General features: G+C 37.0%; 1 protein-coding gene and 1 long non-coding RNA gene across 2 annotated transcripts; one reads left to right on the top strand and one right to left on the bottom strand.

Annotated features, from left to right (window-relative positions):
* The first annotated feature begins 6893 nt into the window (after window positions 1-6893).
* Window positions 6894-8076, top strand: LOC107685918 (uncharacterized). Its single transcript, XR_001634006.1, has 2 exons — window positions 6894-7287; window positions 7505-8076. It is a non-coding gene; the product is annotated as an uncharacterized LOC107685918 (long non-coding RNA).
* A 498-nt stretch (window positions 8077-8574) lies between these two features.
* LOC107685917 (UPF0472 protein C16orf72 homolog) lies at window positions 8575-11589 on the bottom strand. The gene is made up of 4 exons (XM_016482666.1): window positions 11095-11589; window positions 9861-9941; window positions 9489-9764; window positions 8575-8878 (listed from the first exon to the last, which is right to left on the bottom strand). The coding sequence occupies exons 1-4, from the start codon at window positions 11288-11290 to the stop codon at window positions 8634-8636; spliced, it is 798 nt and encodes a 265-aa protein (XP_016338152.1). The 5' UTR covers window positions 11291-11589; the 3' UTR covers window positions 8575-8633.
* Between the last annotated feature and the right edge of the window lie 917 nt (window positions 11590-12506).

The following is a 12506-nucleotide window of genomic DNA, read 5'->3' on the forward strand; positions in this document are numbered from 1 at the left end:
ACAACGAAGCACACAGCGTCTTTATGACATGGCGGCGGAAACAACAAAACTACAGCGAGAATAAAAGTTACACCTTCTTTCTTTGCGTGAACATTTGGGCGGCATTATGCAAATCTTCCCACAGAGCGACGTAGATATGTGGGGGCGTGTTAGAACGAGCCGTTTTAAGTAGGCGTGGCTGACTCTTAACTTTTATAAAGAATATCTCTTTGGATTTGAGACTTTAGTCTTTGCAACTTTACAGATCTTCTTTATGCACCAAGAGCTTGTAACACTCCAAAGAGAAAGGAAAAATTGAAATCGCATCATATGACCCCTTTAAGCTCCACTAGATGAGGCATGTTTGGAACATTCTCTTGCTGTTTACTAAAATAAATAAATAAATAGCCTGACACAAATAACTTTACACTCTATGAAACCATGCAATTAAGGTGCTTTTGGAGACAGAAGCCCAATGTTTGTGTCGTACTTGTTGATGAGCTCTATTTGCCCTCAGGGGAGCAGGAACTGAATACAAACACAAGGTAAAAACTTTAAGCTCGTATATTTTGCGTCAAAGTATGGCTCAAGAAGAACTGAGGGTTCCTTGTTTCACTTTGCTTTTGTTTAAAACACATTACATTAGTACTGGAATCACCGGGGGAAAACATTCCCTCACTCAAAAAGTGCACTCAAGACACGATTCCTGCATCTTAATAACCTCCTACTTTAATTCTGGGACCTTGTTATCCACCAAAATTTCAGTTGTGAATATGAAAATTACTCAGCAAGGCAATGTGTCTCTCCCTGTGCTCTTCTGAGCCTTTATGCTCTGCTGGTCTGCGAGTGATGGCCTCTAGTCCATTAATTACCTCCACAAATAATTGGTGTTTCCAACATACTCGCTGGAATGCAAAAATGTTGTCTCGCTTGGGTAATTTCTGCTGAATAATAGATACATACATTATTAACAATTCACTCGGGTTGACCGATCCAGTGCTCTCTACTTGGCCCTTGAGATGGACTCACTTTAGATATCATTCATTTTAAATGAAAGCAACTCTGTCCAATTAAGAAGATGTGTCGTTATATATTTAAGCCATCCTATGGGATCAAGCGGTCTGTCACCGTCACATCTGAGGAGCGCAATGGCATCCTACCGAAAAGGGAACAAAGTTTACAAATTGTTTTAAAGGGACAGTTCACATAAAAATTTAAGTTCTGCCATCATTTACTCAGAATGTTGTACCAAACTGGTATCATTTTATTTCTACCATGAAACTAAATGTTTGGTTGTTGTTTTCTATGCAATTACTATGAATAGGCACTGAAAGGACACAAAATCAACAACAAAAAAGCATATAGGCCACATACTATGACTTTTAGTTTAAAATACATATATTACATATTATATAGAAATAATTTTTATAAAATCCTAGTAATTAGATGTTTATGTTAAGGTTATGTTTATTGCATAACTTGATTTTTTTGGCCTTTATCTCGGCGAAATACCGAAATAATTTTTATTTTTTTTATGCTTTGTTGTCATTATTCTCGAATTGTTGTAAGATAAACAAAAACAAACAAACAGCATTTTACATCAAGCTTCTTTCTCCAACCAGTTGTTTTGCTGCAACCAGATCACTGAATCCATGAACTGAATCATTCAATCAAAACTAAGTTGTGTGAGCCTGGTTAACCTGATTATTTAATTAATTCACTTTATGTAATGTTTTTTTTTTTTTTTTACAACACTAACAGATGACACGTTCTAAGTCTCAGAGCATTGCACGTCTCCAGCTGACTCTAGAATCGACTAGAATGGCAAAAAATCCTATATTATATTATATTATATTATATTATATTATATTATATTATATTAACTTTATATATACTGGGACTTTCACAAAGAGGCAAAGAAGGAGAGAGGAACTACCGCACAGACCCACAAATAATAATAATAAAAAAGTTCTTCAATGTTTCAAGCCCTGTGCATCACTTTGTGCTCATAGATCAGCTCTGAGGGCAGCATCCATAATTTAAGGTCTGCAGACAAGGAAGTTCAGGATGGGAAAGTGGTGTTGCATTTTTCATTAAATTGATAGAGACAGTGAAAGAAAATAGAAGCCTGATGTCAGGAAATGGGGATTAATGCAGAAAAACATGTGCTCTCGGGTCCCCTGCGCTCTGCTGGTCTGCCGGCGTTCTACCTTCAGGGCTCCTCTGCTCCCATGTCTCTATCCTCCTTTGTTGAGCAGAGCACATAATGAATGATTCAGATGGAATTAGGAATATATCCACGCCAAGCCTAATGCCAGCTCTGAGTCAGACTGTGTTTGTTTCTGTTTTTGGAGGTGTCTGTTATATTGAGTAACAGGGGCATAACATTAAATTCTGTGTTCGCACACTGCTTTGTTTTCATCCCTTTATTTAGGGGTCTGAGCAATAAAACTGCTGGAGCCCTATTGTTCTTGGTGGGAACTTTTGCTTATTTTCTAATTTTATTCTTCTTTATATGATTATACAGCTATAACTTTGTCATTTTATGCTGAAAAGTCACCAGTTTTTGCATGCAGATAATAATAATCTCAACTTTGATGTCAACTGACATAAATAAAAAGTCATTGGCTTCTGAACAAAAATGTGACATGAAGATTATTTCCATTTGTAGAGACATTTTCATAACATCTTGAGATGGATATGGGATATTTTGACAGTTAAATATGAGCTGATATCACTGTACAGATGCAGTTATTGATTTTGAATGTACTTGCATAGCTCATACATACTACATAAGATAGTGATCATGATCATATGAGCAGCCTTCCAACCATTTATTCACACGCGTAACACAGCAAAAATACAGTTTCATGAATATCTCATATACAGTGGGTACGGAAAGTATTCAGACCCCCTTAAATGTTTCACTCTTTGTTATATTGCAGCCAGTGCACAGGACTTGATATATCTGAACTCATAACTTGAGCGCAGGTCATTGTCAAAATCTGGATCTATAGGATCTGTGCAATGGGTAAGTTTAATGCGTTTTGTTGCCTGCTATTACATTCTTGTCAAGCTCAGCTTATGGGCTTCATAAATTGTTCATGGTCGGTGTCTGATACATACAGAAGTCGCTCCTACATCACTGCTATAGAATAGGAGGAATTCATTGTAATTCAGTACAGAATGTGAGATTTCATTTACACCCGCTCAGGTGGAGAGGAGAAACAGAAAATAAAAGAGGTCAAAAGGCCACCAAGTGTAATAAAAAATGGACTGAAAATGAAAAAAAAAAATTTTCTGCAAGAATTATGTAGGCCTACATTTTATCTTGATGGGGTGATCAGGGGTGCAAAAATGGGCTATGCAAAATACACACAGGGCATATGGGCCGATGACCAATAGCATAAAATACTAGATGGGGTTCGGAGTGAAATCATGCATATCCCCCTCAAATGAGCTTTTTGTACCCCTAGGGGTGACCCAGGAAGTGGTGAATTAGGCTACTGTGATAACAATCACCATTGTTCCCATGTGCTAATGTTTTTTACCCCAGGTAGCAGAAACTACAATTAGTGAGACACAATGGGAAAAAAAGCATCTGCTAAATGATATTAGCATCCACTAACATCTGCCTTTTGTCCAAAAAACTGCTGATTACCCTTGAATCAGACCAACTGTTGAGCAGACAGTCATAATAGTGCTAATAAATAACTTTACATAAAGTTACATGATAATGTGTCAACATTGGTGGGTGATTTTTTTCTATCCAAATTCAATTTCATAATAAATTTGTATATATGCTTATAAAAATTAAAGTGTGTTATGGTGTTTAGAGAAAATGAATCGCCAGCACATGGTCATTTGACCCATCCGTTATTGCTTTTTCACGGATGTTTCCCACAAGGTCAGATTCTCCATTTCATATCCTAGTGGCACTGTCAGATAATTCATCCATACTTCAAAATACGTAGGCTATGTGATGCATTTGGATTGCATGTAGGCCTACTGTAGTGTTTTTTGCTTGATGTTGCTGCTATTTGCTATTAGTTTCCCCTCGATTATTATTTAAATATCATGAACATATGTTATGTCATACTTAAAGATTACATTCATTACCTTTCTGATTATGAGATACTTGAGCCTGGATCCTGGATGCTGGAGCCTGCTTAATAATATTAGATAACCTTGATGATTGGTGAGTATTTCGTCCTTTGGTCACACAGCTGTGGTAACAGCGCCACCCAGTGTTGTGTTTTCTAGCTGCAGTAGAGAACAGCTGATTATAGTGACCTCCCCCTTCAGCCAAACCAGAGACCAGTTCATCGTGGTTTCATCAGGTCATTCGGATATCTAAGGAAGAAAATAACCTGTGCAGTGACATTCATAACGGCTGAATATTATTTCAATATATTCATGAAATAATGACCCTCCTATTTTCATGTAAATTATTAAAACTTCTTGCACTGTTACCCTTGGAGACAGAGGTCAGCATGAGCATAATTCCTCTTCAGTCACATACATTATGTGTGTGCATACTTGTTTCAGCTGAATTCATGAAGTTGTAAAATGTCAAGTAAAGTCAAATGGAACTTGACTGAACATGCAGAAAAAGAAAAAATAAATAAATAAACTGGAGGCTGTATTCAGTTGTTTCCTCAAACTTGCACATGACGAGAGATCTAAGAGAGCACAAACAGGCATTTGTCTCACTGTTTGCTCTTAATTCAGATTGTACAGTTTTCTTTGTAGTTTCATATTGAAATGTCAGGCATGAGTGCATGAATCTTTGTTTCATATTTTCAAATGCTGTACAGGAAAACATTGTTGCAGAACCACGCCAGTTGAAGTTTAACAAGATAATTTAGCATGAATTAGAGTAGAGTAGTCTACCTTAAAGGGTTGAAATATTATATCAAAATGAGGATCATTTTAATGAAATCTGAGTGCTTTCTTTCCTCCCATTGACAGCCTATGCAACTACCACTTTCAAGGTTCAGAAAGGGATAAAGACATCATTAAGTAGCCTACGTGAATCCAGTGGCTTAATAAACTTCTAAGACTGTTTAAATGAGGAAAAAATAAACCATGTTCAATTTGTATATATTGTGCTGGATTTATTTGCTAATTGTCCGTTAATGGTACAGAAGATCTCCAGAATTTTCCGTTTTAGAGTTGAAGGAAATGTCCGTAAACTCACAGGAAAATGTCCTGGTAATTTTCTGCCAGCACATTCTCAGTTTTTTATGGAATCTATCTATCTATCTATCTATCTATCTGTCTGTCTGTCTTTGTCTGTCTGTCAACATCCTAGAAAATACAACATGACAAGCAGAGGCGTCATGCCCATTCAAAGTGAGGGGGATTTCTGAGCCAAGTGCATTTTGAATGCAGCTTCCAAAAGACAAAAATAGCCCAATAATATTTTTTTTATATTTGATACAATAGCACTGGTGTGATTAAATCGTTCAGTGCGGCACAGCATCAGCTGCTAAATTCAAATCTGTGTTCGCCGGCTGGCGCTGAGCCAGAGACAGACGCGTTTTTACAGTGCTGCGCATTATAACCAATCACACACTATTCTGTTGAGCTTATGAATGCAATGGCCAATCAGAGACGTTCAGCTGAGTCATCGCTGAAACGCGGTGTTTTGCTCTCGTCAGAAACAACAAAGTGCAGATGTGCGAACGAATGTAAGTAAGAGATTCATTTCACAGTGTAAACAGCTTCAGTGATTTTAATGGGAGTTTTTGAGAGTGTCTCTGGCTAGACTGAATGAAAATGTTCTTTGATAATGTAAATGTTCTTTGCTCTCTGTAAAATGAAAATGTTATAATTAGTAACTTACAATATTGATATTAAATTCTCATTAAATACAAAGTCAGTCGTATTAAAAATATTTTATGGCATGACACCCATCTGGTACTTACGTAAAAAGTCGGGTTTTATGTGTAGTTAATAGATTACACTATTAGTGTGTAATAATAGTTATTGATGACAAGACAGATGGTACTTTGCACAAAAAAGGGTAAAACAGGGCCTGAAATTCTTCTTTTTTTTAAACAAGTGATCAGTTAAAAAAGATTACGTCTTTTGTTTTTGTTTTGTTTTTTCTATTAAGTTTTGTGCAACCCTAAATTTAGGGCATGTTTCAGTTCAATTTTATAAAGCTTATAAATAAAATGCTGTTTGCAGTTAAAATAAATTAAATAATTGTACAACTATAGGTAAGAGAAATGCAATTTTAAAGCTTTCGTTCAACTACTTTTTAATAAAATTTTAAATAAATTTTCCATAAATAAAAAAAAAAACAATGACAGGTTCAGTGTTGAGCTTTTGAATGCAGTCAACACTTCAATGTGTGTAAAAATTAAATAAGATTAAGATCAAATAGTTAAGGAATGGACTTTTTAAAATATATTATTATATTATATAATTTTTATATTTTAAATTAATTTGCTAATAAATAGTTAAATAGTACATTGAAACATTTAGCTGAACGTCAGTTGTTTTGCGCATATTTTAATTTTCTTCACAAAAAATTTAGGTCAATAACTTTTTTTTGTTAGTATATTAATTACCACAAGAGGGCAGTTGAGCATCAGTTACTGAAGCACTTCACAGTAAATACTATCCATGCATATGGCAAAACCACAAGAATCGCAATGATTTGAAATATTTTCCATCTATCCACGATAGGTGTACATCCAGTAAAGATTTAGTTTGTCAGGAGGAAGGTTTTGCATTCACTGACTTGTGCCTCTACTTTTTTTGCACAACTCACAACAATGCATTGCATACATGTGCAGTTATGTCCAAATTCTACTGCTGTGACACAATAGATGTATAAAGATCCATTTAATTACTGAACAAGAATCACTGCTTTAATCAGTAGATGTACAAGTGAATGTTTTCAGGGCTCAACTGGATGTGACAAATTCTATTTTCGTTAAAATACTGTAAACAAAACATACACAATTCATGTGAATATACAAGTGTAACTTTAATAACTTAGCCTTTAACTTAAGCAGGTTTTTCAAAAATGGCAACTGTGGTTTCATTATGATGTTCTGGATAAAAGACGATTTTACTTTCCAACCCGACATGAACAAAATTTGAGCTTTACATCCTGACCTTTAAATCAACAAAATGCATTGCGTGTCAATTCAATCGATGATAAACACTTATTTTTCCGGAGCAATCAATATTAGATCCATGTTAATTTATGGCAAACAAATGTTTATGGAATTAGTAATGAAATCAATAACCAAATAGCCAATATTCATATTACAGAAACAAATCAAACAGGTTCCCAACCCGACATGAACAAAATTTTAGCTTTACATCCTGACCTTTAAATCAACAAAATGCATTGCGTGTCAATTCAATCGATGATAAACACTTATTTTTCGGAGCAATCAATATTAGATCCATGTTAATTTATGGCAAACAAATGTTTATGGAATTAGTAATGAAATCAATAACCAAATAGCCAATATTCATATTACAGAAACAAATCAAACAGGTTCTGAAACATTTGTAATTAAATGTCTGCATAAAGCAGTTTGATTGGGATTTGACAGAAAATACACTCCACATGATTCCCCACCACCAGTTACCTGACATGCCAAACACTCAATTGGCCTTTCTATCTAAAGTATCTTATATAAGAAATAAGGACAACCCATCATGTTAAATCAAGAGTGGTATATTAGTGCATCAGCCAAAAGAGCACACACTTTCATTACCCAGGAGCTCATATTAACGTACATTTCTACTTTTAAGGGGGTCATAGTCCAGCTTGACTTCCATACATCAGAACAAAGCTGGACTGTACATGTGCGGCTCTCCAAATCCTCTGACCTGGATTTGAAAAGCACTTAAAGGGCACTTCAATTTCAGGACGACACAGTTTTTCTCTACTTCCGTACCTCTCCTGAGAGAAAGCTCTGCTGAACATCATTCGTACAGCACAAAGATTTACCTAACCCCTGAACCAAATCATAACAGCCTTGAAATGTAAAATGTCAACAATTGCACCATTGTATCATAAGCCTCACTTCCTTTGCCTTTCTTTTGATGTCTATATGGTTCATTCAAAAAAATGTATTAGTGCAAAATCATTATTGCAACTTTCTCAACATAACACAAACGTATAGATCAGCAGCAGTTTCAAGTATGACTAATAAATTTGCACATTTCTAAGCTGATCACAACAGAACTGCGATTCAATGAGTGCAAAGGAGAACTGATAATATACTGATGGGAAATGAGCTAATGCTGACACCTTTATCTGAAAACAAACATTGAGTTATTAGCTTGGCAATACTAGGAAGCACAACTAGGAGATATTGTGAACTAAAAATAGGCTATTGTGATGTTGTAATGTTGTAGTTAATATGTTTTCAATAAAATGGGGACTGACAGCATACAACTCAAAAAACAATTTAGTCACTTGACTGTGGTGTGGTGAGTGCAAAAAAAAAAAAATCAACATGCATGGAGCGGTATGAACTAGCCTTCACTGTATGGCATACTGTATTGAATATGCAAGTGTACTGCGCCCCTTGTTTCCTTTTTGAGGAAACGCAAGTGTTGAGGATCAAGTGGCTTTTATTTTAAGCAGCACAAAGCATACAGAACAACAACTGAGTTCAGAGCATTCTGTTGCGTTTATGGGTTGGGGAGTCTGTGATGACGTCGGCGCACTGGACCGAGGTCCGCTTCCTGGTGCCTGCACTGCCAAGGTGGAGGGCCATCTCCTCTGATATAAAAGTGTTCAAGTCCACATCGTGCAGTCCGTTCCTTCTGCGCCCTGCATTTGAGCTGCCACTGACATGAGTCGGAGAGCCAGGAGTGCTTGAGCGGACGCTGATGCTGGCCATTGCACCACTTAGACCTGGAACCAAAGATGAGATTTAATGCACATGCTTTCACGTTTCATCACGTGATCCTTTTCACACTTTAAAAATACTGAGCAACTATGTGTCATCACCACATTTGCTACCCATGAATAATGATACATCTTAAACAAGGATGTGGTGGGTTTAGCTGGCTGTGCTTTAACAAAAACCTCTAAATAACAAGTGGTAAGAACTGTAGGTAACGTGAACGCAACTTCATATTTCCAGTGTATTACAGTGATGCTATGTTTGTAGAGGTATGGAATGCTGTACTTGAAAATAAACCTAAACGAACATATGGGTATACAGTCCTTGTCCCTGAACCATGAATGTCTGCCAGCCTATACAAATAATTATCAAATGATTGGCAAAAACAAGAATCTTAAATCAACAAATAATATGAACATATACTGTATGTATATGTGTATATATATATATATATATATATATATAAGCATTGCATAGTTTTCAATCATATAAAAAAAGTAACCACCATATGTAAACTACAAAGTGTAGTCACTAAATGTTAAGACAAATATGCGCACTGACAAACACAATCATGTTCAGTCGGCTGTATCTTAACTATGAGCGGGCAGTAATATTTACCATGTAGTGCTATGGCCTCACAGAATGGTTGTAAATCAGTCTCTACAGATGATACTGTGTCCGATGAAGATGGTCGGTTCGGAGACATGACAGTCAGTTTGGGGGTTGCTCTAGAAGTCCTTGGTGGTGGCGCTTTACCACATAGGAAACTTATCAAATCCTCCCTTCGTATAGTTCTTCTTCGCTTTTTTACCCAGGCCAAAACATCTTTATTACGTCGCTGATGACCAGTCTGGATTCCTAAGTCAAAGCTCCTCTTGTGTGCATCAATGCTCTCTGTTGAACAGATCACAGTCAGAAGTAATTATGTATGCAATTTATTCAACAGTGTTGGACTCTAGATGTGTGTAAACTCAATACATAATGAGTTACCTTTGTAAAGATTAGTCACTGCTGTTGCAGCATTCTGAAATGGAGACCACAATGACAGTCCTTGCTGATGACAGACTCGATCTGCAAGTCAGGAATAAAATCAGGGACGCTCATGTGATTTTAAAGACAACAGAGATAACTAAAATAGGTCCAGAAAAGCATTCAGATAGGATTTCTATTGTTAACTTTTACACTAGACTAGGAAACTGATAGAAAATACTTTTTCTAACTGTGTAGACAATACACGATAAATTCCGCTGGTTTTGCAATGGATTAAAACCATGTCAATGCTATTTACAAAGAGTTAAGTGCCTAACCATAAAAAAAGCTAATTTATTGTTAAAATAAGAAGCACTCACCAATTACACATTTGTTCAGCACATCAGTATGCCAAGATACATTTCAAGCAAAAGCTTAACTTAAAAGCTTAACTTCACAGATAGATAGATAGATAGATAGAAATCTACATACAAAAAATAAATAAATATATATATACACTAAATAACCATTTTATATTAGGCTAATTCTATTGCATTTTAAACAAACAATAACCACCATATTACTAAATGTTGACACAAATATGCGCATTGATTTTTGGGTAAAATAACTCTCCCCTTAAGAACGAGTTCGGGTATCCCTTGTGTTAACCAAACAATGGCTGTCTCAACCCCTAGTGAGAAACAACATATTAGTGTAACATAGGTGCGTTCGAACGTGCCTCTCTTGCACAATGGCAGGCAGTTAAGTACACTTGGTTTTGAAACACAGCCACAATAGGACACAAGCTAGCTCAAAGACCGGCAGGGCTTTGTCAACATTTGTAATTTCATAAGCCTGTAAAACGTAAATGTGTTCCACTTAAAAATAAGCTTCTTCAATACAGAACAGTTTAGCCGAGTGGAACAAAAAAACTCGTGTTTAAGGGCTAACTAGCCGGCTTTCCGGCTAGCCGGTTAGCAAGGCCACTATAATAACAACGAACAAACTGTCAAACACAGCCAGACCGGCGCGGCTAAAGCTAGTTATCATTCACACGGTGAAAAACAAGAATAAAACGCTGCTTTTGGCACTTTAGTGGCCAGATGAGACCGGTAAGGGCTTTTAGGTCGAAAGGCGTGGTTCAGTCTAGAAACAACGCGTTTACGCGATATTTTTCTAGAAGCGGGCGGTTTCTTTAGCCGAGCCACTGGAAGTCCGAGGGCCGCTGATGGGGTCTCTTTCTCTGCGCACAGACCTTTATAAAGTTGCGCCACCGCCGTAGCGGAATTCTGGAAGAGATGCCAGAGTTTCTCCTGGTTTTGGTCCACCTCCTCCTCGGTCGGCTCTTCCCTTTCGGCCTCTGCGAGGCATTGGCGCTCCCATTTGGAGAACCAATGTTCGGGTCCGTGTTCGTGGATCTCCGCTTCGCTCTCCTCCTTCTTCTCCTCCATGATGAATACTGAGAAACTTCGGTGAACTTCTACTCGTTTTTTGAGTGATTTCTTGCTCTTGTGGGTCAATTGGCGTTCTTGAAATCACACACCACCAGATAAATGTTGGTTAATATCCTTAGTTCTGGAAGTATGGGTTTGTATTAAAACGAAATGAAATGTTTTGTCTTTTGTGACGCCGGAATCTAATTACCCCGGACTGTTGCTGTCCAGCCCGGTTAGAGGGTCGCTTTTGCCCTGCGCAGTTTCAGGCATCCCTTAATGTGGGCGGATCTGATTTAAAACACGCCCGCTTTGTTTGCGCATGCCCGTATCAACGCTGTTGCTCTCAGAAAGTCACACACTGAATAGTTCTCCTAAATACTGTATATATATACTGTATACTGTTGTATATGTACATGCTAACGTTAGCTTTTTTGTTTTTAATGCACACGATTAATTATTTTTGTAACATTTGCATTTTTCCCTTCAGAGTTTTTTTTTAAACCTATATAATAATGTTCCAGGCATGTTTAAAAAAAATAATAAAATAAAATATTTGTAGAATAAATATCGACCTATATACGTAAGCAATAAGGTTCAAGAGGCCGTGCTGTATCGTGAATAAATCACGGCTGAAGCCTTCGCTTCGTGCCTGCAACCCCTTCAGCAATAAGTCCTCCTGGAGTACCTTATTGCTTTTATAAAACGGTTACCACACAATAAAAAAATATTAAAACCAAAAATGTATGTATTGAAATGTTACTTTTTGAAGCAAGTTCGTTAAATGCTGTCCTTAGTTCCCGACAGCAACAGTAAACAGCAAGAGAATGTTCCAAACATGCCTCATCTAATGGAGCTTAAAGGGGTCATATGATGCGATTTCAATTCATTTCCTTTCTCTTTGGAGTGTTACAAGCTCTTGGTGCATAAAGATCTGTCAAGTTGCAAAGACTAAAGTCTCAAATCCAAAGAGATATTCTTTATAAAAGTTAAGAGTCAACCACGCCTACCTAAAACGGCTCGTTCTAACACACCCCCACGTGTCTATGTCACTATGTGGGAAGATTTGCATAACGCCGCCCAAATGTTCATGCAAAGAAAGAAGGTGTAACTTTTATTCTCGCTGTAGTATTGTTACCGCCGCTGCCATGTCACGAATACCTGAGGTATTCAGCCAATCACAACGCACTGGATAGCTGGCCAATCAGAGCACACCTCGCTTTTCAGAACGATG

Source organism: Sinocyclocheilus anshuiensis, unplaced genomic scaffold (genome assembly GCF_001515605.1).
Source record: "Sinocyclocheilus anshuiensis isolate Anshui unplaced genomic scaffold, SAMN03320099.WGS_v1.1 scaffold701, whole genome shotgun sequence".
In the NCBI taxonomy this organism is placed as follows: domain Eukaryota; kingdom Metazoa; phylum Chordata; class Actinopteri; order Cypriniformes; family Cyprinidae; genus Sinocyclocheilus; species Sinocyclocheilus anshuiensis.

Coding starts and splice junctions, on each gene's coding strand:
- LOC107685917 (XM_016482666.1), bottom strand. CDS start 11,290: ATGGAGGAGAAGAAGGAGGAGAGCGAAGCGGAGATCCACGAACACGGA. Junction 9,765..9,860: donor AGTGACTAATCTTTACAAAG/GTAACTCATTAT, acceptor TCTGTTCAACAG/AGAGCATTGATGCACACAAG. Junction 8,879..9,488: donor TGAGGCCATAGCACTACATG/GTAAATATTACT, acceptor CTTTGGTTCCAG/GTCTAAGTGGTGCAATGGCC.